The sequence below is a fragment of the Carcharodon carcharias genome, chromosome 10, assembly GCF_017639515.1.
Source record: "Carcharodon carcharias isolate sCarCar2 chromosome 10, sCarCar2.pri, whole genome shotgun sequence".
In the NCBI taxonomy this organism is placed as follows: domain Eukaryota; kingdom Metazoa; phylum Chordata; class Chondrichthyes; order Lamniformes; family Lamnidae; genus Carcharodon; species Carcharodon carcharias.
In genome coordinates this window covers 40,353,067-40,380,335 of record NC_054476.1, presented here as the reverse complement: position 1 = coordinate 40,380,335, position 27,269 = coordinate 40,353,067, and the positions used below count along the sequence as shown (strand labels likewise).

The following is a 27,269-nucleotide window of genomic DNA, read 5'->3' as shown; positions in this document are numbered from 1 at the left end:
CAACTCTTTCTCCGGTACATCAATGATTACTTTGGTGCTGCTTCTTGCTCTCTCCTGGACCTGGAAAAATTTATTAATTTTGCTTCCAATCTCCACCCCTCCATCATTTTCATGTGGTCCATCTCTGACACTTCCCTTCCGTTCCTTGACCTCTCTGTCTCAATTTCTGGTGATAGACTCTCCATCAATATCCATTACAAGCCTACTGACTCCCACAGCTACCTCGACTACAGCTCTTCACACCCCACTTCCTGTAAGGACTCTATCCCATTCTCTCAGTTCCTTTGCCTCCATCGCATCTGTTCTGATGATGCTACCTTCAAAAACAGTTCCTCTGACATGTCCTCCTTCTTCCTTAACCAAGGTTTTCCACCCATGGTCGTTGACAGGGCCCTCAACCGTGTCTGGCCCATCTCCCGCGCATCCGCCCTTACGCCTTCTCCTCCCTTCCAGAAACATGATAGGGTCCCCCTTGTCCTCACTTATCACCCCACCAGCCTCTGCATTCAAAGGATCATCCTCTGCCATTTCCGCCAACTCCAGCATGATGCCACCACAAAACACATCTTCCCTTCACCCCCACCGGCGGCATTCCGTAGGGATCATTCCCTCCGTGCCACCCTGGTCCACTCCTCCATCATCTCCTACTCCTCAACCCCCACCTACGGCACCTCCCCATGCAAACGCAAAATATTCAACACCTGCCCCTTCACTTCCTCTCTCCTCACTGTCCAAGGGCCCAAACACTCTTTTCAAGTGAAGCAGCCTTTCATTTGCATTTCCCCCAACTTAGTCTACTGCATTCGTTGCTCCCAATGTGGTTTCCTCTACATTGGAGAGACCAAATGCAGACTGGGTGACTGTTTTGCAGAACACCTTCGGTCTGTCTGTAAGCATTACCCAGACCTCCCTGTCACTTGCCATTTTAACACTCCACCCTGCTCTCTTGCCCACATGTCTGTCCTTGGCTTGCTGCATCGTTCCAGTGAAGCTCAACGCAAACTGGAGGAACAGCGCCTCATCTTCTGACTAGGCACTTTACAGCCTACCGGGCTGAATATTGAGTTCAACAACTTTAGATCTTGAACTCCCTCCTCCATCCCCACCCCCTTTCCGTTTCTTCCCCCTCCCTTTTGTTTTTTTTTCCAATAATTTATATAGATTTTTCTTTTCCCACCTATTTCCATTATTTTTAAATGTATTCCACCCATCATTTATTTCACCCCACCCCCACTAAAGCTATCTGTACCTTCTTGTCCTGCTCTCCACTCTTAATTAGCACATTCTTTTAGATAATATCAACACCTTCAATACCTCTTTGTTCTTTTGTCTGTGACATCTTTTGGTTATCTCCTCCTATCACTGCTTGCTTGTCCCAACAACCCTCCCCTTAAACCAGCTTATATTTCACCCCTTTCCTATTTCTACTCAGTTCTGTTGAAGGGTCATGAGGACTCGAAACATCAACTTTGCTCTTCTCCGCCGATGCTGCCAGACCTGCTGAGTTTTTCCAGGTATTTCTGTTTTTGTTTTGAACAAATAAACTGGTTCACTGTGCAGTTGAGGCAATCTTCAGTATCACACTGTTTCCCTGCATCTTGTTGAGAAATGGCCATTGATTTGTAAAAGTTTTACAGTAATTCTCACAGGATTGTGTCCCTTGCCCACCAGATGTGCATAGTAATAGTTCAAGTGCCACATACCATGACACAAAGAGAACCCTGTGAGGAGACACAAACCTAGTTCTGAGGCTAGGATGAGGCACAGACAGTAGCTACTTCCTTGGCTGAGCACTGACCAAACAGATGAGGTGGATTAAGTAACTATGTAAATTGTGCAGTCAGGAAAGCCAGGCCCCTCTGGCTGCATGGCACTAATTTGTGCCAGTAACTGTGAACCTGCAGACCTGCATGACTTATGTAAGATCATAAGAAATAGAAGCAGCAGTGGGCCATTTGGCCCATTGAGCCTGCTGTGCCATTCAATAAGATCTAATAAGATCTAATCCCACTGTGGCCTTAATGCCACTCTCTTTGCTTGCCCAAACCCCCAAAACATTTGACACTCTTGTCAATAAAAAACTAACACTATCAGCATGATCTGTAACTCTTTCGAGTACAAACCCATTTCCATCTGTTTCTGATGAAGTTACATTGTTTCATAGTTTGCCATTGTGAGATTTGAACTCTTGATCTTGGGGTTACAAACCCAGTACCATAACCACTTCAAAAACAGAATTACCTGGAAAAACTCAGCAGGTCTGGCAGCATCGGCGGAGAAGAAAAGAGTTGACGTTTCGAGTCCTCATGACCCTTCGACAGAACTTGAGTTCGAGTCCAGGAAAGAGCTGAAATATACGTGGTCCATCTCTGACACTTCCCTTCCCTTCCTTGACCTCTCTGTCTCAATCTCTGGTGATAGACTGTCCACCAATATCCATTACAAATCCACCGACTCCCACAGCTATCTCGACTACAGCTCCTCACACCCCGCTTCCTGTAAGGACTCCATCCCATTCTCTCAGTTCCTTCGCCTCCGTCGCATCTGTTCCGATGATGCTACATTCAAAAACAGTTCCTCTGACATGTCCTCCTTCTTCCTTAACCGAGGCTTTCCACCCACGGTCGTTGACAGGGCCCTCAACCGTGTCCGGCCCATCTCCCGCGCATCCGCCCTCACGCCTTCTCCTCCCTCCCAGAAACACGATAGGGTCCCCCTTGTCCTCACTTATCACCCCACCAGCCTCCGCATTCAAAGGATCATCCTCCGCCATTTCCGCCAACTCCAGCATGATGCCACCACCAAACACATCTTCCCTTCACCCCCCCTATCGGCATTCCGTAGGGATCACTCCCTCCGGGACACCCTGGTCCACTCCTCCATCACCCCCTACTCCTCAACCCCCTCCTATGGCTCAACCCCATGCCCACACAAAAGATGCAACACCTGCCCCTTCACTTCCTCTCTCCTCACCGTCCAAGGACCCAAACACTCCTTTCAAGTGAAGCAGCATTTCACTTGCATTTCCCCCAACTTAGTCTACTGCTTTCGTTGCTCCCAATATGGTCTCCTCTACATTGGAGAGACCAAACGTAAACTGGGCGACCGCTTTGCAGAACACCTACGGTCTGTCCGCAAGAATGACCCAAACCTCCCTGTCGCTTGCCATTTTAACACTCCACCCTGCTCTCTTGCCCACATGTCTGTCCTTGGCTTGCTGCATTGTTCCAGTGAAGCCCAACGCAAACTGGAGGAACAACACCTCATCTTCCGACTAGGGACTTTACAGCCTTCCGGACTGAATATTGAATTCAACAACTTTAGGTCGTGAGCTCCCTCCCCCATCCCCACCCCCTTTCTGTTTCCCCCTTCCTTTTTTTTTCCAATAAATTATAAAGATTTTCCTTTTCCCACCTATTTCCATTATAAAAAAAACCCCCACTAGAGCTATACTTTGAGTGCCCTACCATCCATTCTTAATTAGCACATTCGTTTAGATAATATCACCAAATTTAACTTTAACACCTATGTGTTCTATTGTACTATTGTCGTTGACATCTTTTGATGATCTGCTTCTATCACTGCTTGTTTGTCCCTACAACCACACCACCCCCCCTCCACCTCTCTGTCTCTCTATCTCTCCGCCCCCCCACACACACACCTTAAACCAGCTTATATTTTAGCTCTTTCCTGGACTCGAACTCAAGTTCTGTCGAAGGGTCATGAGGACTCGAAACGTCAACTCTTTTCTTCTCCGCCGATGCTGCCAGACCTGCTGAGTTTTTCCAGGTAATTCTGTTTTTGTTTTGGATTTCCAGCATCCGCAGTTTTTTTGTTTTTATCACCATAACCACTTGGCTATTTAGGCCAAGTCAACACGATCTGTAAAAGCTGCCTTCCTTCTCTTTGACTAAACAGTCGATGCCAAGCCAAACCAGATTGTGTAACTTGTGCTGTACCAGGTGACCCCTTGAATGAGTACCGTCAGGTCACACGGGCTGCTGCTGCTATTTCTCTGAGGCTGGATTTAACAACTCCATTTTAGCATATTCTTGTTTCCCCGGCACGCCCTCCTCCCAGGCTTCACATTGGACAACATGGTATAAATATTGCAGTGAAGTTTGTGCCGAGAAATGTTTGTAATGAATCCGGGCATGTGTTGAGAGTCGGTTCAAAAAACGGTCTTGTGTCAAAATGTCTTCGCTAGAGAATAAACACCCCCTTGCATTTAACGTTAAAGCGAATAAAATGTCAGTGTGCAGCAATTCCATTAGGTTTTTTTTGCAACTTGTTCTCCTATAAATCACTTCATAAACCGACGTGGGCGTTATTAAGAAAACGAAAGTGAAATACACCATTCAAATAGTTTGCAAGTGACCTTCAAGAATCTATTCCCGGGATAAAAAGGTTGTATTTTCCAGTTGAAAGATGGGGATCTTAGCTTTGTGTGTTATCGTATCCTCCATTTCATTAACCGGTAAGATAAGCGGTTCTTGGTTGTGCGTGAAAACCCCAAACAAACAGCGTGTCACCCATTAGGTTCTGGATTATAAATTCGACCTTTAGTTTGCTTCAGGCAATTTTCCGACCCCGCACAAAACGTTTAATCCCCCTGTTGTGCTGCATGGATTTATCTTTTAATGGTGATTTATCGAAGCGTTTTCAGTAATGGTACTTGTAATCATGATTTTTATTTGATCCCCAAATACGAAAGGGTAAATGCGGTAAAAGCAAAGAACTGCGGATGCTGGAAATCCAAAACAAAAACAAAAACAGAAATACCTGGAAAAACTCAGCAGGTCTGGCAGCATCGGCGGAGAAGAGTGGAGAACAGAATCCTTCTGTTGTAAGGTCATGAGGACTCGAAACGCCAACTGTGCTCTTCTCCACCGATGATGCCAGACCTGCTGAGTTTTTCCAGGTATTTTTGTTTTTGTTTTTGCTCTCAGCTTCTCTTGTTTCTGTTGAGGAAAGCACCATCTGTAACTGCATTGTAACTTCAACAGTTAGCAAGAAAATCACTTAATGTTGGAGTTTAGTCTGCCTTGCGCACAAGTCACAAACCACTTATAATATGATATAATAGTACAGAATCATATTTAATTTACATTTTTGATACTTAAGAATTTTGCCCATCTAAACTCATACTTTTATGTATATTTTGCCATTTTACTCTTAATTGAGAATGTTTTTAAAAACGTAAAGGTTATTGCCATTATGAGTACTCTTTCAATCATGAAGTTGCTGTGCTAAGTTTTTAATGTCGTTCAATGGGCGATAGTACTTACGGTGAAACTGTAAGCGTTCACCATAAATACTTCCCCGAAAGTTACAGAAACTTTTGGAGCCTTCACATGCACAGTTAAACATGGAAAACGAGTGATTTTGCGCTTCTCGTGACGATGCACTGTCGAGGTTCCCCAGGAGTGCAATCAATAGGAAAATCATTGAACCGACAAGATCTTCAACTCTTGCTGTAAGAACCATAGAAAAAGTTACACCTTGAATGAGGTGTAACTGAGCTTTTAGTGCCGTACCACGTTCATAATTACTGCTAAAAAAAACCTCCCTGGTCTTAAAACAATAATGTTTTATTTGTTGAATTTGTTGAAGTTTCTCCATTGAGATAAGAAATTCCATATATTTTAATGATATTTTAAAGTATGTTTATAATATTTTATTTTTTTACTTTAATCGCATCTGTGTGTCCTAATCATTTATTTTTAACAGTAAAATTAAAAAAAATTAAAAGTGAAAGGATTCAGTGACTTTTACTGCCTGGGTTGCAATTTGTGAAAATATTTCAAGGTGATTGGCTACTTACCCTCCTTGATGGCATCACTGTTTTTGGATGCCTGGAGATTCCCTTAACGTGGTGTCAGATTTAAACTGTCATCAGAAGAGGGAAGCCTGCACTACAAAGAGTGCTCGATCTTTGCGGACGGCCTCTTGAAGTCAATGGCATCCTTGCTTTACCATTGACCACAAAATCCGGGCAATTATAGTAGATAAATTTGACATTTTACTAATACAAAATTAGTCTTTTTAGTGACAATGAGGCTGTTCAGCAGTAGTTATGAACTTAGTATGCTGTTAAAAACCCAGCTGCACCTTATTCAATGGCAAAGCGTTTTAATGGTGAGCCTAATAGAGCAAAAGGGCAAGTTTTCGCCAGTTCAGTGACTTCAGTCTGTTGGGGCTTCTTCAGCACAGTGAGTGAGAATGTGTGGGATCATTGACAGCAACTTCTGGATTTTTGCACTTAACTGCACATGTGTGGACTCCAGAAGTTGCTATCAATTTCAGTGTTGGTGAATGTTGACAGTTTTGGCATCATCACTACTGCAAAACCTAGGCCAAACTTACCTTTGTAAAATTAAGTGCAGTGGCATCTGCTTTGGTCACAATCAAAGATGTTACACCCAAAATACACTTGAAATTGCACTTCTTCAGTTAGGCTTCAAGTTTCTGCTAAAATTCATCTGCAACCAGCATAATTGGGCATCCTAATAGATCATAATTGTTTGTTTTTTCATTTTCCATTTAAATGTATTCTCTAATGTATTTAAGAGTGGTAACCTGGTGCAGCCCTACACTTACTTTTGGTGATGAAACCATTGTTAAGTTGTATCTAGTCCTGTAATGAAGCTGGGTTAATTAGTAACCTTGTAGTAAAAGATTATACAATTGAATTCTATATAAAATTTGAGATTGACATTCGAGCCCCAAATAAGAATCGTAAAGCTAGTTCGTAGGAATAAGGTTGATTGGATAAGTAGACCAAAAGATATGATGGTAAATAAACGATTGGAAACATTTAAAGAAACAATTCAAAAGGTTAAAAAAAATTTGCTTGAAAAACAAAAACTCCGCAAGAAAGATCCATCTGTGATTTACTAAGAAGGTTAAGCAGAGTATTAGATTAGAATAAGAGGCTTATAATCTTACAAAGAATGAAAATTTGGGGTGTTTCAGAAAGCAGCAGGGAGAAATAATGAGTATAAACTAGCCAGAAATGTAAAGACAGATTGGAAGAACTTTTATACATATATAAAAAGGAAGAGTGGCTGAAGTAAACATTAGCCCCTTAGAAGCAGAGACAGGAGAACTTATCTCAGGGATGAGGAAATGGCCGGGGCACTGGTCAATAGTTAATGTCTGCATTCACAGTAGAAGACACAATTTACGTGCCAGAAAGAAAGGATGACCTAGGGACTAAAAAGAGTGAGGAAATTAAGATAATTAATGTCAGCAGAGAAAAAGTACTAAAGAAGCATGCAAGACTAAAATTTGACAAATCCCCATTACCTGGTGACATATGTCCTTGGGTTCTAAAAGAGATAGCCACAGAGAAACATATGAACATAAAGCAGGGGTAGGCCACTCACCCCTCAAGCCTGCTACACTACTGAATAAGATCATGGCTAATCTGATTGTAACCTGCCTATCCCCAATAACCTTTCACCCCCTTGTTAATGAAGAATCTATCTAGCTCTGCCATAAAAATATTCAACGACCCTGTCTCCACCACCTTCTGAGGAAAAGTTCCAAAGACTCTCAACCCTCAGAGAAAAAAATTATCGTCAACTGGTTTAAATCAGTAGCTCCTTATTTTTAAACTGTGACCCCTAGTTTTAGATTCTTCCACAAGAGGAAACATCCTCTCCACATGCAGTCTGTCAAGACTCCTTAGGATCTTAATCGTTTTGATCAAGTCACCTCTTACTCTTCTAAACTCCAGTGGATACAAGCCTAACCTGTCCAATCTTTCCTCATAAGACAACCCACCCATTCCTGGAATAGTCTAGTAAACTTTCTCTGAACTGCTTCTAACACTTTTACATCTTTCCTTAAATAAGGAGACCAGTACTGTACTCAATGCTCCATATGTGGTCTCACCAGTGCCTGTACAACTGAAACATAAGCTCCCTACTTTTGCATTCAATTCCCCTCGTAATAAATGATAACATTCTACTAGTTTTCCTAATTACTTGCTGTATCTGCATACCAGCCTTTTGTGATTCATACACTAGAACACCCAGATCCCTGTGAATCTCAGAACTCTGCAGTCTCTCACCATTTAGATAATATGCTTCTTTTTTTATTCTTCCTGCCAAAATAGACAATTTCACATTTGCCCACATTATACTCCAGTTGCCAGATCTTTACCCGTTCATGATTTTCCAAACTCTCGAGATTCTGCAATGATCCCAGCAGATTGTAAGTTAGCAAATGTAACAGCAAAGGAGGGAGAGAGAAAACAGGGTAGTACAGGCCAATTAGTCTGACATCAGTTATCAGGATAGAGCTGGACTCTATGATTAGGGAAGTCTTAGCAATGCATTTAAAAAAGTCAACATGGTTTTATGAAAGAGAAGTCAGGTTTGACAAATTTATTAGCATTTTTTAAGGACGTAACTAATAGGTTAGATAAAAAGGAACCAGTAGATGTAGTGTACTTGGATTTCGAAAAGTCACTCAATTAAGTGACACACAAAAGCTTAATAAGCAAGACAAGGACTCGTGGAGTTGGGGGTAATAGCATGGATATAGGATTAGTTAACGGATCGGAAGCAAAGAATAGGGATAGTAAGGTATTTTCAAGTTGGCAAGTGGAGTGCCACAAGGATCAATGCTGGAGCCTCAGTTATTTACAATCTATATTAATGACTAAGAAAAAGAGACAGAGAGTAACATTTAAGTTTGCTGATGATACAAAGCTAGGTGGAAATATGAAGCTGTGAGGAGAACAGAAAGAGACTGCAAAGTGAGATAGATAGGTTAAGTGAGTGGGCACTGAGATGGCAGATGGAGTATAATATCAGGTTGTGTGAGGTTATTCACTTTGGTTATAAAAATAAAAAAACAGAATATTTTTTAAAAGGTGAGAAACTTGTAAATGTTGATGTACATAGGGACTTGGCTGCATTCATACAAGGAATACTGAAAGTTAGCATGCAGGTACAACAAGCAATTAGGAAAGCAAATGGCATGTTGGCCTTTATTGCAAGACGATGCAATAGATTACTTCTGATTCTTCTAAACTCCTGAGAATATAAACCCAATTTACTAATCCTCTCATCACAGGACACCCCAGGGATAGATCTAGTGAGACTTTGCTCTCTGCCTCCAATTCAAATGTATCCTTCCTTATTACTTTGTGACTAAGAGTGATGTCTTACATGCTGAATGGGCTGCCCCACCAGTTCCTAAGATCAGTCTTAGTTCTATTTGCCATGTAATGTGTAATTTATAAATTATAATCAATCGTAATTGACCTGTTAATTCATATTTAACTGATGTTGATTCTAGGTTTGAGAGTATAGCAGGTGACCTAAGATCGTATTTAGTGTTAGCAAATAACTGGGATTTTGGATTTCCTCTTTCTCTAAAACAAAGTTACTGATCTCTACCAAGATCCTAACAATAGCTCCTCATCTATATGTGATATTATTTATTTTTATGTCAATTAATGTTTTAAAACTTTAAATTATTTTAAAGAAACTTTAGAACTGGAGATATTCCCCTCACCATTGGAAATTTCAGCAAACCAAGATGCTCTTCTAATGTGTAAATTTAATAAACCGGAATCTGACCTCACACACATAGCTGTTCGATGGGTTTTGACATCACAATCAAACCAGAAAGACGTTTATGTATTTGACGGAGGAGAACATTCTCCAAAGAGAGAAGGAGCAAAGATCTTTGATGAGGCTTTACGGAAAGGAAATGCTTCACTTTACCTTCCAAATGTACAACTCAACGAAGAAGGAAAATACACCTGCATTGTTTTTGTTACTCCCCATAAAGAAGAAAAGAGTTCAGTGATGCAAGTGTCAGGTAAGAGAGACTAAATCATTTTCTGATATGCTATAAAAATATCTGTTACACTCAAAACAGGGCATTTACTGCTATATGCAATAATATTTGTTTGCAATGTACATAAGATAACTATATATTCCAAATATTAAACTTCTGGCTCTCCTGATTCAGTGAGCTTACCAGTTAGTGACAAAATCACAAAGATTGCAGTTTTCACATAGTTAACTGACATTGGGTGGGACAGCAACAGTAAGAACTATAAGAAGGAAGTACGAAAACAAACTTGGAAGAGCTATCAAAATGAATTAAAAAAAATAACAATTAAAGAAGTGCTCGAGAGCAATTTGACACTTGAAAACTGATAATGGTGATATTGTAAATAAAAATAATGAAATAGCGGAAATGTTGAATAATTATTTTGCAACAGTCTTTGTAGTAGAGGAAGACAATAGCCTGTCAGACATCCCGAGGAAACAAATACTGAATTAGGGACAGGGACTTAACAAAATTAATGCTAAAGTTGAAACTCATGGAATTGAAGGTAAATTATTCCTTGCGAATACATTGACTGAGTAGCAGGAGACAGAGAGAGTAAGGTAATGGGTAAGTACTCTAATTGGCAGAATGTGACGAGTGGTGTTCCACAGGACTTCACCTATTTGCTACATTAATGACTATGAAGATAGAATAGAAAGCCACATATCCAAGTTTGCTGACAACACAAAGAAAGATACCATTGTAAGCAGTTTGGATTGAAGCATCAAATTAATAGATTAAGTAAATGGGCAAATCTGTGGCAATTGGATTTCAATGTAGGCAAATGTGAGGTCATTCACTTTGGACCTACGAAAGGAGAGGTCAGATTATTTTCTAAATGGTGAAAAGCTTGAAACAGTGGAGGTTCCAAGAGTCTTAGGTGTCTGTAAAAAGGTAATTAAAATGTTATGAATGGGAACAGAAAAAGGCAAATGGAATAAAAACAGAAAAAAAAAGTTGGAAATATTGAGCAGGTCAGCATTAATGGAAGAAATAGAGTTAATGGTGGAATCTAATCCTTGCCAAGGCGGTCTCTGTTGCTGGCTGGAGAATGGGCAGGAGCCTCGTGTTGCTTCCATTGGTGAATGTCCCCACCAGTATTAAGTGCCCATCATGCACTTAAGTAAAAATAAAAGCAAAATACTGCGGATGCTGGAAATCCGAAACAAAAACAAAAATTGCTGGAAAGACTCAGCAGGTCTGACAGCATCTGTGGACAGAAAGACAGAGTTAACATTTTGAGACTGTATGACTCTTCTAAGAACTAAACCACTTAAGTAGTCAGTGTTGGGACTTCTTCTGGATTAAAGACCCTGGTGGGGAGAACAATCCGACCCTCCGAGTGATGCCAACCAGTCAGAGGCTGGCAGCACTCCATTGCTGTCAGCAGCACTAGGAGTGGTGGCACTGCAAAGAATGTACTCACCCAAGGATCAGGATCAGCAAGGGACCCCAGACCAGAGGTGAGTGATTACAGGGTGGGGAAGAGGTCAGGAAGAAGGGGGGGAATGGGTTGGAGGCAAGAACTTGGGGTGACTTTCAGCCCTCTCAGTTCCCTCAATCCTTCCAGTGCCGGATCCCACGATCAAGCACTCCTACCTGATTAAATACCCCCTGTCTCGAAACTCATCTAAGGTCAATGATGGCCTTTCATCAGAACTGAAGAAAGGTAGAAATATAATTGGTTTTGAGCAAGCGAAAGGTTGGAAGTGGAGGAAGAACAAAGGGGAAGGTCTGTGATAGGATGGAGGGTACGAGAGAATAAGTGACAAAAGGTTTTGTGGTAATGGATAATAAAAAGAAACAAAAAATGTGTTCAGGTGAGGTGTGAATGGTTAGCTAGCAGTGGTCCAAATGCAAAGTGAACAAATGGAAAAACAAATGAAAAAAAATGAACCAGCAAAAATAAAGAAAAAAAATAGAGGCAGAGGTTATGATCTAAAATGTTTGAGCTCATTGTTAAGTCCAGGAGGCTTTCGAGTGCCCAGTCAAAAGAGGAGGTGCTGTTCCTTGTATTGAGTTTCATTAGGACACCACAGCGGGCCAAAGGCAGAAAGCCTAGAGTGAGAGCAAGCTGGAGAATTGAAATAAGTGACAGGAATGTCAGGGTCATGCTTGCAGACTTAATAAAGGTATTTCACAAAGTGTTAACCCAGTCTGTGTTCAGTCTCCCCAGTGCAGAGGAGACCACATGGTCAGCAGTGAATACAGTATACTAAATTGAAAGAAATACAAGCAAATGACTGTTTCACTTGGAAGGAGTGTTTTGAGCCTTGGATGGTGAGAAGGGAGGAGGTAATAGGGCAGGTGTTGCATCTCCTGTGCTTGCAGGGAAAGGTGCCATAGAAATGGGGTGGTGGGGATGACTGACAATTAGACCAGGGTGTCACAGAGGGAACAATTCCTTTGGACTGCTGAAAGGGGAGGGCTAGGGAAGATGTGTTTGTTGATAGCATTATGCTGGAGATTGTAGAAATAGATTATCTGAACTACACTTCCTCACCTCCTGCTTCCTGTAACGCCCCTATTCCTTTCTCCCATTTTCTCTGCCACATCTGTTCAGATGATGCAATCTGCCATACTAGCATTTCCAATATATTTTCCTTTTTCCTTCCCCAACCCCCACACAGCATGCTTGACAGGACCCTCAACCGTGTCAGATCTTCACACACTTCTGCTCTTACCCCTTCCTCTCCCTCCCACAATCATGATAGGGTTCCCCTCATCCTCATCGTCCACCCCATCAGCCTCCATATTCAAGGATCATCCTGCAAGTTAACAAAAAACACAAGAAAATGGCAACAATGCAGTAGATTTTTGGATACCACAGCTAGGATGGATTTTTCAAGTTTCCCAGAGCAAGAATCAGTAAAGTCTAGTTTGATATATGATGATGTATTAACAACTTACAACTAACAACTGTTCTCTTTTACGCAGCCCAACCAAAAGTCAGCATGTCCAGACAAGAAATTACAAGTGTAAATGGTGCAGAGCACTTTCTGGTGTGTGATGTTCAGGAATTTTTTCCTAAACAGCTCAATATTAGTTGGTTCATATTATCAAATGGAAAAATGGAATACGTTACACAAAGCCAGTCCACTGATGACTTAGTTACAAACAGTGATGGAACATTCAGTGTTTCCAGTAAAATAAGAATTGAACCAACATTGGGTGACGGCACTAACTATAGATGTGTGGTGAAGCATAAAACCCTTCTTCGCAATTTTACGCTGGATGCTGACTCAGTTGAAGGTAAGATCTGGTTAGAGAAGAGTACAGGTTATGGTTATCATTTATTTCTTTACAGTAGTGAAGCTCTCATTACCTTTCACACACATAACATCTATAGTTACAAATCATCTGCTTTTGGCACAGGCATTATATTAGCTTCTCAAGCCCCCAGTTATACTGTTCCTGTGGGTGCTGTGAAAGCAGCTGATCTGTGACCGATTGAACTTGCCTCATGGTATATTCTACTGTGATGCACAGTGTTTTTCTCCAACCCTGCAAACAGCGTGAATGGGGCAGGCATCCAATATATTTGTCAGCAGATTTTAACTTTAATAGGTCTTCCCATCACAAGAGAACACTGCTATGAGATAGAATGTTTTTTTTTAAATCCTTTTCAAAAATGAGGCTGATATTTTGTGTTCTATATTCAGGATAGTTGAAATTAATTTATAGGAGAATTGGTTTGATTGAAATCAGGATATAAACCTTGTCTTGTCCACCTTGTAGCATTTGTTATTGGTATGGACATGTCAAACTGAAGTCAAAAAAATTACCCTTCGATTTTTCTGTTGTTCTAGTATTTTCCCCTTTATTTGAATCTCAATTTTTCTATTTTCCTCACCCAGCTCTTGAGAAGATTGGTATCAGCCAAATGCAGACCCCTACTTTGTATATAACAAGTTTAGGGATAGTTTATATACCACATCTTGACTTAACAAAGTGCAGACAAATAGGGAGTGTCAAGGACAGCCATGCAGCTACAATGCCTGAACTCTGGACTCCAGGCTGGAGTTAATCATTGAACATTGGGTGTGGTTAGAGTTTGAATGTCATTGTGTCCCTCCCAACCTCATAGGAAGTTGTTTAAAAAAAAAGTAAATTTTAAAAATGGCCTTTTGTTGGCAGCTGAAGGGGTTATTGAAGAATTCTGAAGCAGGGCAGAGCTGGCAGCGGTTCCACTGATTGGGTGGAATTTTCCACTCCCGCCAGAGGTGGGAATCGTGGTGGGCAGAAACGCAAAATTGGGCATGAGGCCAAAAGTGGGATATCCGCCAGCGGGAAAATAAGTTGGAATGAATTTTCCCCACAGGACTTTCATGGCGGTCTAATGGCAGGTCGACTTTCCTGCTGATCCATGTCCGGAGCCCAGTTTGCATGTATTAGCATATCATGAATACTTATTAAAATCACAACTCACCGGAATCACATTCACCCTCTGTGCACCTGCCCGCCTTCACTTGACTCACAACTTCAAGGTGAGTACAACATTGTAAGCCTGCCTGCTGCACCACTGCTGCCATCTCTTGCTGCTGCTCTGACTCCTGACCGCTGGCAAAGCTGCTCTCAGGCAAGACTAGTGTGGGGAGTGCTGGCAGGGCTGCACTCTACCTGCAGGAACTGGTGTGGGGCACAGGCATGGCTGTCCTCTACCAGAAGAGACCAGACTGGGGAAGGAGGATGTGGGGGAATAGACAGTCATGCCGGGGTGGGCGAGGGGGTGTATAGGTTTCAGATGACCAAGGAAGGGAGTGAGGGATGGCAGGCAGAGAAATGACTGAGGGTGGGTACAATTATGAGGAACAAGGGTGGGAAGGGCTGCAGAGGAATGACTAGGGGTGGAGGAACTGGGGTGGTTTATTAGAGCATGAGAGGGAAGGGGTGCATACAGACACATCACTGTGGGAGACGGTTATCTGCAGGAAGGGTATGACTACCATGTCATATTGCCTGAGGTGACATTGGAGGGCCCCAGCCTGCTTTGGGCCTCCTGCTGTGGGGCAGGTGCACCCTCCTCGGCCTGAGCAGCTAGAGCTGATGGGGTCACAGGCAGAGGGGATTGGGAATGGCTGAACACCCTTGAAGTGTCCTGTGTGGATGGTTCGGGTGTCCAGCCGACGCTCCTCCTCCCTTTGTGTCCCCAAGGGCTCTTCTCTGGCTCCTTGAGGAAAAAGGCACCTGAAGTGATCTTGAGGTGCCCTGTACCCTTCTTGCCAAGCCCCTGATGGATCCCATCCATGCCTAGAGTGATGGAGTGATGATCTGAACACAAATCAGGCAAAAACACCTGGACTGTGGTGTCCATGGCAGCCGCCACCTTCCCATGGAGACCTCGAGGCGATCACATGCTGGAACCACGACATCAGAGAGAATGCAGACAGAGTCCTCCATCCTTTGTTCTAGTCTGGTGACTGCCTCTGGCAGCTCTGCCTGATGTTCCCCTGTCTGCCTTTGCATCTCTAGCATGTGTACAGTGGCCTATTGCAGAGGCTGATCATCAGACTCGGACTCAGCAGGGGCCTGTTCTCCAACAGCCTCCGAGTGCCAGGGGCCTGGGCTGTCATTGCTTCCGACTGCTGGGGAGATTTATCAATGAGATGTTCTTTAGAGAGTGAACCCAACCCTAATCTAGATATAGGACCCACTGAGGTGTGTGTCTCTGTGCTGGTGGAGGGTGGAGGTGAACGCAGTGATGGCTCTACGTCTAGTGGGTCCTCAGCATCATCGTCTGATGTGGGCTGGGGGCTGGGTTGAGGGGCTGGTTGTAGATATGTCCTGGCCAGCTCCTGCTGGGAGCTGAAAGAGGGAAAAGGTAGAATTAGTTCCTGAGTAGGCAGAATCCAACATTACATTTAACTCACTGTGAAGGTCATGATGTATCCAACTAATGGAGGGTTAACCCAACTGGGGGAAGCCACTCTCACCTTTGCCACAGGAGCGATCCCTGTCCTCCCCTGCCAACATACCTGCCTCCTCCTCAAAGGGAGTCAGATCCTGGATCTCAGGGGTTCCTCCACCAGCCTGGGATCTCCCCTCTTGTTGTGGGCTAGCTTTTCCTATATGAAGACAGATGGAATGGAATGTGATGGAACAGATGGAAGAGAGGTTGGGAAGCATACATTGCTGCCGTGTGTGCTGTGCCTTCCCCAGTAAGAGCAGAAAATGTTGAGTGTGCAAGATGATACATGAGATTGTGGTGATGTTAAAGTGTGTGTGAGACATTCAGTCAAGATGACCCTTATGCTAATAGTGTTTGAATCCCTGTGGACTGTGACCCTTAGAGTGCCCGATGCCCTTTTAAGAGTGTGAGTCTAGAGTGAATGGAAGGTAGACTTACCCTGGTGGAGCGAATGAGAACATTCATCCTCTTCCTGCACTGCAGCGCATTTCTTTTCTGTGGGCCATGGGCACAGGCCTCCCTGGCGAACTCCTCCCAGTCCGGCAAGATCAGGATGGTTGCCCTCCTGGTGCCACCCCTCGGGAAGAGGACATCATGGCGTTCGCACACGGCCTGGATGACAGTCACCAGGGAGTCATGGCTGAATTGTAGCACATGGGGCTTTCTTCTCCCAGCAGATATTGTGTTTGGTGACAGCATACAGTGCGCCTGCAGAGAGTGAATGTGTGTTTGGACTCCTCTTAAATATGGCACCTGAGGTACCCCATGAGGTAATGGCAGATGGGCGAATTACTGCCCACCCCACCAAGTGATTCGGTGAGCAGCTCTCTGATGCATAACTAATGAGCTTTTGAGCAGAAAATCCGGCCTCCGACTATCCCACCTGCCACTGCACTTAGGGCAGAATCATCCCAGATTCACATTGAGTGTGGTAGCAGGCAGGAAGAAGGACGTTTTATCCACCGGCCAAAATGATAGCTTTTCATGCTGTAGCATACCAATCCAGCCTCATTAATCATGCATTCCCTGCAAACACGCTGCTTCGCTGGTGGGCAGCCTCCGATTCACCCTCACCTTGTCATTTACTCATGCCGGACAACATACTTAAAGTGCAGCCACGGGCACACATCTCAGTGCTTCCAGCCCTGGAGGGCACCGGTGTAAAAGTGGCCCCAAAAGCCATGAAGAGTGCAGCTTCCCAATTCCGTGGCGCATCACTGGGATGCCGTCTGGACACCATTGGAGTGCATTGCGATGTCCTCTACCCCCGGTCTGGCTGCAGGAGGCCCATCGTTGTCACCACTCCGGCTTGGGAGGTGGTGACAGTGTTGGTCAGTGCCAATGCTGCAGAGAAAAGGTTGGTCATCCAGTGCAGAAAAAGGATGAATGATCTTATCCATGCCGCCCGAGTAAGGCAGCCATTTCATCACTGTAAACTCACACACTCACAAGCCCATCACACATTCACTGGCATCTTACTCACTGCTGGCTCAAGGGACATCACTACTCACTCTCTCACACAGACCCTCACATCTCAACCTGGCCTCACCTCCTCTGGAGACTGCCTCCTCAGCCCTCACCCTCTTGAGGCCACTTGCACAGATCATCATGTGTCCCCACACACACCCTGGGTACCCTCCTTCCACAGTACAGCCCTGCAACCTCTTCCCTTGCCTGAGACCACTTTTCCCCCTTTGCCAAGCAAGCCCTAGTCCTGATGCCATTGAAAAGCCTTATGGCTTGTCTGGTAATTAGAGACCTGGCTTAACCTCCCCTATAAGTGATGTGGTTGTGTCTGTGAAGCCTGGTGCTGATGACCGCGAATGCTGCTGGAAGCAAGGTAGGCAAACAAGCCTCAAAGTCCCGAGTGAAGTGCAACTCGCCTGGTGCATGTCACTTATGTTCAGTTGTGAAACAAACACATGCCGGTGTGACCGGATGATCCAGTATGGGAGAATGATCCTGGCGAGCTGGGCTTATAATGATATGCAGATGTATTACAACGCATTTTCATGACGTCTTGAAACCGATTTTGGTCTTCTCGCCATATTGTCTGCTCAGGCCCCCAAACATGCCAGATGCCAGCGGGCACGGAAAATTCCCCCTTAGTCTGAAAAACAGAAAATTCTGCCCATTGTAAGGACATTTTCCAGGATGACTAAAAAGTAAGCCTGAATAATTTAGCATAAGACCAAATGCACACGAGATTGGCTTCAGACTACCACTGCTAAGTTTATCAAGATTGCATCCATTTCACTTCAATATGTACCCATTTCTACCACATCTTCTAGAAAATAAACAGACATGATTAATAAAAAACAGGACAGTTATGGCTTCTAATGAATATATATGAAAATGATACAACTTATTTATTGTCAAATTTTCAACTGTTGTCTGTGTTTTCTACTTTAACAGAACAAATACCAATAGGACCAATTATTGGAACCATCTGTGGCTTTGTTGTGCTTTGTGCAGTATGTTTGGGATTTTATTTCTGGAACAAAAAACATAAAAGTAAGGTCCTTTTCATTTTCATAAGGAAAAACTACAAATGATAAAGTGAGAACTACTTGATTATTGGACTTTTTGCTTGGAAATTTAATTAAAGATATTGAATATTTGTTAATGTATTGAACTACAGAAAGATTTCTTGGCAAGGAATCACAATTTGTGGATTTGCTTTGTTTTCTCTAATACTGGTTTTGACTAGCATTAGTTGGCCTCATTATGATAATCATTGGTTTCACCACGGGACTGTTAATCCTTTCATCACAAGTTCTGTCCTTGCAGCACAAAAGGATGCTATTCAGTCTATCGAGTCCATGCTGGCTCTCTGTGGAGCAATCCAGTCAGTATCACTTGTCTGTTGTATCCCCTGCATGTTCATTTCCCTTGTTCCCATCCAATTTCCTTTTGAAATCATTGACTACTTCCACTCCCACACCACCATGCAAGGCAGGGAGTTCCAGGTCATCATCACTCCCCGCGTAAAATAAGTTCTTCTTCACATCCCCCCCTGCATCTCTTGCCCAAAATCTTAAATCTGTGTCATCTAGTCCTTGGACCATCAGCCTTTTTAATCTACCTTAACTAGATTTGTCTTAATCTTCCACACCTTTCGCAAATCTCTCTAATTGTGGCCTAACTAGAGTTTCATAACAGTTCAGCATAACTTCCTAGCTCTTGTACTCAATATCTTTCCTTATGATGCCTGTGATCCCATTTGATTTGCTAACTCCTCTTTTGATATGTCCTGCCACCTTTAAAAATCTATGCATGAGAACCTCTGTCCCTGCACACTCTTTGGAACTAGCTTTGCCATAGATTGTCTCTCCTTATCCCTTCAGCAAAATGCATCACCTAGCACTTCAGTGCATTAGTGTCCCTTTGCCTCCTGAATGCCCATTCTACTAGTCTATCCATATCCTCTTGCAGTTCCTTTGTAACATTTTCAGTGTTTGCCACATCCCCACACTCGGTATCATTAGCAAAATTTGAAATTTTACCCTATATTCCAATATCCAGGTTATTTAAAACAAAAACAGAATTACCTGGAAAAACTCAGCAGGTCTGGCAGCATCGGCGAAGAAGAAAAGAGTTGACGTTTCGAGTCCTCATGACCCTTCGACAGAACTTGATATCGAGTCCAAGAAAGAGTTGAAATATAAGCTGGTTTAAGGTGTGTTGGTGGGGGGGAGGGGGTGAGGAGACAGAGAGAGAGAGAGAAGTGGAGGGGGTTGGTGTGGTGTAGCGACAAACAAGCAGTGATAGAAGCAGATCATCAAAAGATGTCACCAACAACAGAACAAAAGAACACATAGGTGTTAAAGTTGGTGATATTATCTAAACGAATGTGCTAATTAAGAATGGATGGTAGGGCACTCAAGGTATAGCTCTAGTGGGGGTGGGGAGAGCATATTAAAAATATTTAAAAATAATGGAAATAGGTGGGAAAAGAAAAATCTATATAATTTATTGGAAAAAAACAAAAGGAAGGGGGAAACAGAAAGGGGGTGGGGATGGAGGAGGGAGCTCAAGACCTAAAGTTGTTGAATTCAATATTCAATCCGGAAGGCTGTAAAGTGCCTAGTCGGAAAATGAGGTGTTGTTCCTCCAGTTTGCGTTGGGCTTCACTGGAACAATGCAGCAAGCCAAGGACAGACATGTGGGCAAGAGAGCAGGGTGGAGTGTTAAAATGGCAAGCGACAGGGAGGTTTGGGTCATTCTTGCGGACAGACCGCAGGTGTTCTGCAAAGCAGTCGCCCAGTTTACGTTTGGTCTCTCCAATGTAGAGGAGACCACATTGGGAGCAACAAATGCAGTAGACTAAGTTTGGGGAAATGCAAGTGAAATGCTGCTTCACTTGAAAGGAGTGTTTGGGTCCTTGGACGGTGAGGAGAGAGGAAGTGAAGGGGCAGGTGTTGCATCTTTTGTGTGGGCATGGGGTGGTGCCATAGGAGGGGGTTGAGGAGTAGGGGGTGATGGAGGAGTGGACCAGGGTGCCCCGGAGGGAGCGATCCCTATGGAATGCCGATAGGGGGGGGGTGAAGGGAAGATGTGTTTGGTGGTGGCATCATGCTGGAGTTGGCGGAAATGGCGGAGGATGATCCTTTGAATGCGGAGGCTGGTGGGGTGATATGTGAGGACAAGGGGGACCCTATCATGTTTCTGGGAGGGAGGACAAGGCGTGAGGGTGGATGCGCAGGAGATGGGCCGGACACGGTTGAGGGCCCTGTCAATGACCGTGGGTGGAAAACCTCGGTTAAGGAAGAAGGAGGACATGTCAGAGGAACTGTTTTTGAAGGTAGCATCTTCGGAACAGATGCGACGGAGGCGAAGGAACTGAGAGAATGGGATGGAGTCCTTACAGGAAGCGGGGTGTGAGGAGCTGTAGTCGAGGTAGCAGTGGGAGTTGGTGGGTTTGTAATGGATATTGGTGGACAGTTTATCACCAGAGATTGACACAGAGAGGTCAAGGAAGGGAAGGGAAGTGTCAGAGATGGACCATGTGAAAATGATGGAGGGGTGGAGATTGGAAGCAAAATTAATAAATTTTTCCAAGTCCCGACAAGAGCATGAAGCAGCACCGAAGTAATCATCGATGTACCAGAGAAAGAGTTGTGGAAGAGGGCCAGAGTAGGACTGGAACAAGGAATGTTCCACATACCCCATAAAGAGACAGGCATAGCTGGGGCCCATGCGGGTACCCATAGCCACACCTTTTATTTGGAGGAAGTGAGAGGAGTTGAAGGAGAAATTGTTCAGTGTGAGAACAAGTTCAGCCAGACGGAGGAGAGTAGTGGTGGATGGGGATTGTTCGGGCCTCTGTTCGAGGAAGAAGCTAAGGGCCATCAGACCATCCTGGTGGGGGATGGAGGTGTAGAGGGATTGGACGTCCATGGTGAAAAGGAAGCGGTTGGGGCCAGGGAACTGGAAATTGTTGATGTGACGTAAGGTGTTAAAGGAATCACAGATGTAGGTGGGAAGGGACTGGACAAGGGGAGAGAGAAGGGAGTCAAGATAACGAGAAATGAGTTCTGTGGGGCAGGAGCAAGCTGAGACGATCGGTCTACCGGGGCAGTTCTGTTTGTGGATTTTGGGTAGGAGATAGAAGCGGGCCGTCCGAGGTTGGGCGACTATCAGGTTGGAAGCTGTGGGAGGAAGATCCCCAGAGGAGATGAGGTCAGTGACAGTCCTGGAAACAATGGCTTGATGTTCAGTGGTGGGGTCATGGTCCAGGGAGAGGTAGGAGGAAGTGTCTGCGAGTTGACGCTCAGCCTCCGCGAGGTAGAGGTCAGTGCTGCAGACAACAACAGCACCACCCTTGTCAGCGGGTTTGATGACAATGTCAGGGTTGGACCTGAGAGAATGGATTGCAGAGAAAGAGAGATTAGAATGGGTGAGAGGAGCAGAGAAATTGAGACGACTAATGTCGCGCTGACAGTTCTCAATGAAAAGATCAAGAGAAGGTAAGAATCCAGAGGGAGGGGTCCAGGTGGAGGGAGAATATTGGAGGTGGGTGAAAGGATCCGTTGAATGGGGAGAGGACTCCTGCCCAAAGAAGTGAGCCCGGAGACGAAGACGGTGGAAGAAGAGTTCAGCATCATGCCGAGCCCGAAATTCATTGAGGTGAGGGCGTAAGGGTATGAAACTAAGTCCTTTGCTGAGCACTGAACGTTCAGCATCGGAGAGGGGAAGGTCAGGGGGTATAGTGAATACATGGCTGGGGCTGGGATTGGAAGATGGGGTGGGGACGGAGGGACAGGCAGGGGTGGAGGGTCCTAGATGGGTGTTGGTGTCGATGAGTTGGAGCTTGCGTTCCTTAGCACTTGAGAGAAAGAGAAAAGGTTTTTTGTTGAGGCGTCGGATGAGCCGAATAATAAAATGAAACTGGGGGCACGTGCAGCTTTGAGAAAGGGTACGGCGGTGCTGCTGGAGGGAGAGGTCGAGTGTGTTCATATGGCGGCGCATGGCACTGAGTGTGGATTTCAGAATGTGACGGGAACAGCAGTCCGAGAAACGTTTTATGTCCCGGAGATACCTGTAATCCTGGGTGGGTTCGAAACATGAGGGGTGGAATTTCAGTTGAAATCCACGTGGGGTAAGTCGGAGACGGAGACAGTCACTGAGAAAGGAGATATGGCTGTGAAAGCGGGTTTTAGTAAACACCTTGTCAAACACCAGGAGGGAAATGGAAAGCAATGAAGGTGAGCAATGCAAAAGAGAGATACGGAAATCTTGTCGCAGAGAAGAACAGAACTTCTTCAAGGAGGTAGGCATTTCTTGAAGAGCAGTGGCAGTCAATTAAGCACAGAGATAAAAACAAAAAAACTGTGGATGCTGTAAAGTGCCTAGTCGGAAGATGAGGTGTTGTTCCTCCAGTTTGCCAGTGAAGCCCAACGCAAACTGAAGGAACAACACCTCAACTTCCGACTAGGCACTTTACAGCCTTCCGGACTGAATATTGAATTCAACAACTTTAGGTCTTGAGCTGCCTCCCCCATCCCCACCCCCTTTCTGTTTCCCCCTTCCTTCTGTTTTTTTCCAATAAATTATATAGATTTTTCTTTTCCCACCTATTTCCATTATTTTTAAATATTTTTAAATCTTTTATGCTCTCCCCACCCCCACTAGAGCTATACCTTGAGTGCCCTACCATCCATTCTTAATTAGCACATTCGTTTAGACAATATCACCAACTTTAACACCTATGTGTTCTTTTGTTCTGTTGTTGGTGACATCTTTTGATGATCTGCTTCTATCACTGCTTGTTTGTCCCTACAACCACACCACCCCCCTCCACTTCTCTCTCTCTCTCCTCGCACCCCCCCCCCCCTCCCCCGCCAAACACACCTTAAACCAGCTTATATTTCAACTCTTTCCTGGACTTGAACTCAAGTTCTGTCGAAGGGTCATGAGGACTCAAAACGTCAACTCTTTTCTTCTTCGCCGATGCTGCCAGACCTGCTGAGTTTTTCCAGGTAATTCTGTTTTTGTTTTGGATTTCCAGCATCCGCAGCTTTTTTGTTTGTATTTTTATTTTTATCCAAGTTATTTATATATATCAGAAAAAGCAATGGTTCTACCACTGACCCTTGGGGAACATGACTGTCTACCATCTTCCATTCTGAAAAACAACCATTTACCATGACTTGCAGTTTTATATCCTTAAGCCAATTTTTTCTCCAAGCTGACACCGACCCTCCAATTCCATCGGTAGCCTTTAATAGATGGTGCAGTTTCCCACCTGCACAGAAAAGTTTTGTGAGGAACTCCTCTCTGCTTTCTGAGGTAGCCCGACAGCTATTTAATGCTTGGAGGAGGAAGGCCTGCCTCGGACAGCTGCTGGCCATCTGATGATCGGCAGCTCTCTGGTCCCAGCAGCACCACTGCAATCAGTCCTTGTGAAGGAGAGTCAGGACCCAGATTTACGTTAAGCCTAGCGGGCTAGCCACTTAAGGGCCTGAATTGGGATGAAGGTGGGCAAGCACCCTAGGCCTTGCTCCCCCTCCCCTGCCCCAAATATTGCAGTGAGGTCGGGACTGGGCTGTTAGGCAATGGGAAGGTTGCCTACAGAATTTTACGGGACCTCACCTGACTGCAAGTCCCCACCAACACTATCCTATGGAGGGGGCTGCAAAATCCTGCCCCAGAAACTCCAATTTTCGTTAACCAGTCTTTTAATTGGCATTTGTCATTTTCTTTAAATCCACATAGACAACAATCACTGCATTCTCTTCATCAAAAGATTCAATTAGTCAAAAATGATCTGCCTTTTACAAATCCATGCTGCATCTTCTTAATTAATTCAAACCTCTCCAAGTGCCTGTTTAAATTTTTCTCTGATTATTGTTTCTAAAATCTTACCCACCGCTGATGTTAAACTGACCAACTGTGGTTACCAGGAATCAACAAGGGTGTCACCTTTGCCATTTTCCAATCCTCTAGCACCTCATCCACATTGAGGAATGATTTGAAGCTTATGGCAAACCCTTCAGCTATTTCCACTCCCCTTCGATAACCTGAGATAGAAGACATCCAGATGAAGCCTCCTATCCATTCTAAACATAGTCATCCTTTCCAGTACATCCTGCCCATCAATTTTCAGCACATCCATTACCTCAGCATCCTCTTCTTTAGTAAACCCCAATACAAGGGTACTCATTAAGTATCCGAGCCTTGCCCGCCACCTCTAAACAGATATTCACCCTACTGTCCCGAACAGGCTTCGCCCCACCTCCTACCACCTGTTTATTATTTACATAATGTAGAAGATTTTTGAGTTTAGTATATGTTAGTTGCCATTCTATTCTCATGCTCTCTCTTTGCAAATCTTATTTTCCTCTTTACTTCTCTTCTCAACATATTATATTTAGCCTGGTTCTTACTTGAGGAATTCAACTGATATGCATCATACACCCTTTTTGATTCTTCATATTCTTGATTGCTCTTGCCATCTAAGAAGCCCTAGTTTTGTTTCTCCTGCCTTTCCCTTTTGATGGAGTATACCTGGCTTATGCTTGAAACATCTGTTCTTTAAAGGTCACCCATTGTTCTGTTAGAGGTACATTTTTTTGTCCAACTTAGGCAAAATCCCCTCTCATCCCATTGAAGTTAGCCCTCTTCCAAATTAGAAGTTCTAAGTAGATTGTTCCTTTCTCTTCTCCATTACTTATGATACAATGATCACTCTTACCCAGTTACTCCACCACAGATGATTGATCTAATTGGCCAACCTCATTCCCCAGCATCAGATCCAGCAATGCCTCATTTCTAATTGGACCAAAAACATACTAATCAAGGAAGTTCTCCTGAACACATTTCAAAAAGTCCTCCTCCTCCATACCTGTTCCTCTAACATTATCCTAGTCAATATCTGGGTAACAAGCATACCCCAATATAACTATTCTACTTTTCTTACAAAGCTCTAAGATTTTCCTCCAGAATTGCCCCTCCATCTCTTTCTCTCACTATTTGGAGGCCATACACTTTTTGAGTTTCAACTCCAATCATGTGGAATCTGCCTTAATCCCTTAAGGACATTGTCTCTTTCCAACACTACAATCTCTTCTGTAATCAGTACTGCCACCCATCTTCCTTTATTCCTTCCCCACCTCTTCTGACCACTTTGGATCTATGAACATTAAGTACCCAGTTTTCATTATTTTTAAGCCAGACTTCTATTATTGCCACTACTCCATGTTTGCACACAGCTATTTTGCTTGTGGCTCACAAAGCTTATTCACCACACTTTGTGCGTTTACATACATGCATTCTCAACCTGTCTTTGTATTCCTCATAATCCTTCTTAGCTTGCTGCTACCTAATATGATACTACTTCCTTTTCTAGTATAATTGAACACTATGCCTCCTTTAAGCACCTTTATTCCACTTTTCTACTTCAATACTCTGGTGCTCAATGTTCCCAACTGTTCCTCTCCCTATAGCACCCCACAATTAAGTTTGAACCCTCCCTAACCAAAATAATGAACCTTCCCCTGAGGACATTGGTCCCAGTCTTGTTGAGACCTAGTTCCAATGCCCCACACCATCTGGAACTCAAGATGAGGGTAACAGAAATGTTTGTCTGCCTGCGTAACTATGGAATCTCCTCCTACTGCATTGCTAAACTTTGCTGTTCCCCCCATGCAATCATTTACCCATTGGTGCCATGATTAGGACTGCACTCTTTCTGGGTGTTGGCATCCAGCAGTCGCCAATGATGAGTACCAGTTTCAGGTTGGCACACATCCTGAAGACGCCTGCACTTCCTGCTCTTCCTACGCTTCCAGATGGTCACTCATTTGCTATCCTGAACTCTTAGTGCCTATGAGGTGGCCACCTCCTGGAACATATGATCCAGGAAACTGGCTCATGCTCTGAAGTGACTCCAGATGTCCTTCAAGAAGCCCTCTTTCCCACACCACCTGTTCAATGATGTGTTCACCTCCCTAGTCTATTTATCCCAATGTTGATTTGTATGTGGCCTGGGAAATAATCCAGAGATAATAATCTTTGAAATGCTGCCCTTTATTTAGCTCCTAGATTCTGATAGTCTCTGAATAGGATTTCTTTCCTACTCTTTACCATGTTGTTGATCCCAACGTGGACTCCAATAATTGGATCCACCCATCCATCTCTGAAATAATTTCATGCCAGTTTGAGATGTCCCTCACCCCAGCACTAATTAGACATCAAACCATATAGAACTCTTGATCCTGCTTACAAAGAATGCTATCTGTCCCCTTAATTATTGAATCTCTTACAAATACCACACTAACCTTTCCCTCCTCCTCCTCCCACTTTTGACAATCTACTGCTTCAATGATGGTATTATTCGTATTCTGCCTATCTGTCTGGCTATCCACACTGGTAGCAGGTATACGGTACCTGTTAAATGGGATCAATTTCTATGGTTTCTACCTAACCTGGATTCCCCCGATTCTGCACATAAATGGTCACACTAATGCATTCTGAGCCTGTACTTCTATATAAGATGTCACCAAAGTCCAGAGAAAATTGGCCAGATACTGTTTCCACCCTTATGTGTCACAGTGTCTCCACTTCACAATATAGCTCAATGATTCTGCACCAGAGAAATTTGAGGTGGATACATGTCCTGTAGATGCGTTCTTTTGGGATGGTCTGACGGGCCAAAATCCTACTGCAGGACAGAAAACTCGCACTGCTATAACTTAGTATAAATTTGATAATAACCAGATGTTTGGTTCTGCTTTATGTTGTTTAAGGACAAGGCAAAGCAAAGGAAATTGAAGATGATACTGGCAGAGCTCTTATTGAGAAGCAGAGTTCTCAATCTCCAAGAGGTAAATCTTTATGCTGAGTACATAATTTCCGTTCTTATCAATTTAATCTGAACACACTCAGTCATATATTCAACAACAATTAGGAGACAGATAATTTCAGGTAAATTTCAATGGGACAGGGTCAGTCCAAACTTTTCATTATCCAGACTGCAAGTTTCAAAATAAAAGCAAAATAT

At 43.8% G+C, this 27,269-nt stretch overlaps 1 protein-coding gene across 14 annotated transcripts in view; it reads left to right on the top strand.

The window, feature by feature from the left end:
- The first annotated feature begins 1,489 nt into the window (after positions 1-1,489).
- Positions 1,490-27,269, top strand: part of LOC121283378 — a 111,162-nt gene continuing 85,382 nt past the window's right edge. For 13 of the 14 annotated variants that reach the window (XM_041197882.1, XM_041197894.1, XM_041197892.1 and 10 more), the window contains exons 1-5: positions 4,386-4,477; positions 9,502-9,840; positions 12,796-13,110; positions 18,182-18,280; positions 27,016-27,093. In XM_041197882.1, coding sequence (XP_041053816.1) covers positions 4,429-4,477; positions 9,502-9,840; positions 12,796-13,110; positions 18,182-18,280; positions 27,016-27,093 — 880 coding nt within the window. In that variant the 5' untranslated portion in view covers positions 4,386-4,428. Of the gene's footprint in view, positions 1,515-4,385; positions 4,478-5,281; positions 5,477-9,501; positions 9,841-12,795; positions 13,111-18,181; positions 18,281-27,015; positions 27,094-27,269 lie in introns of those variants that run through there. The other variant, XM_041197886.1, reaches the window with a different exon arrangement.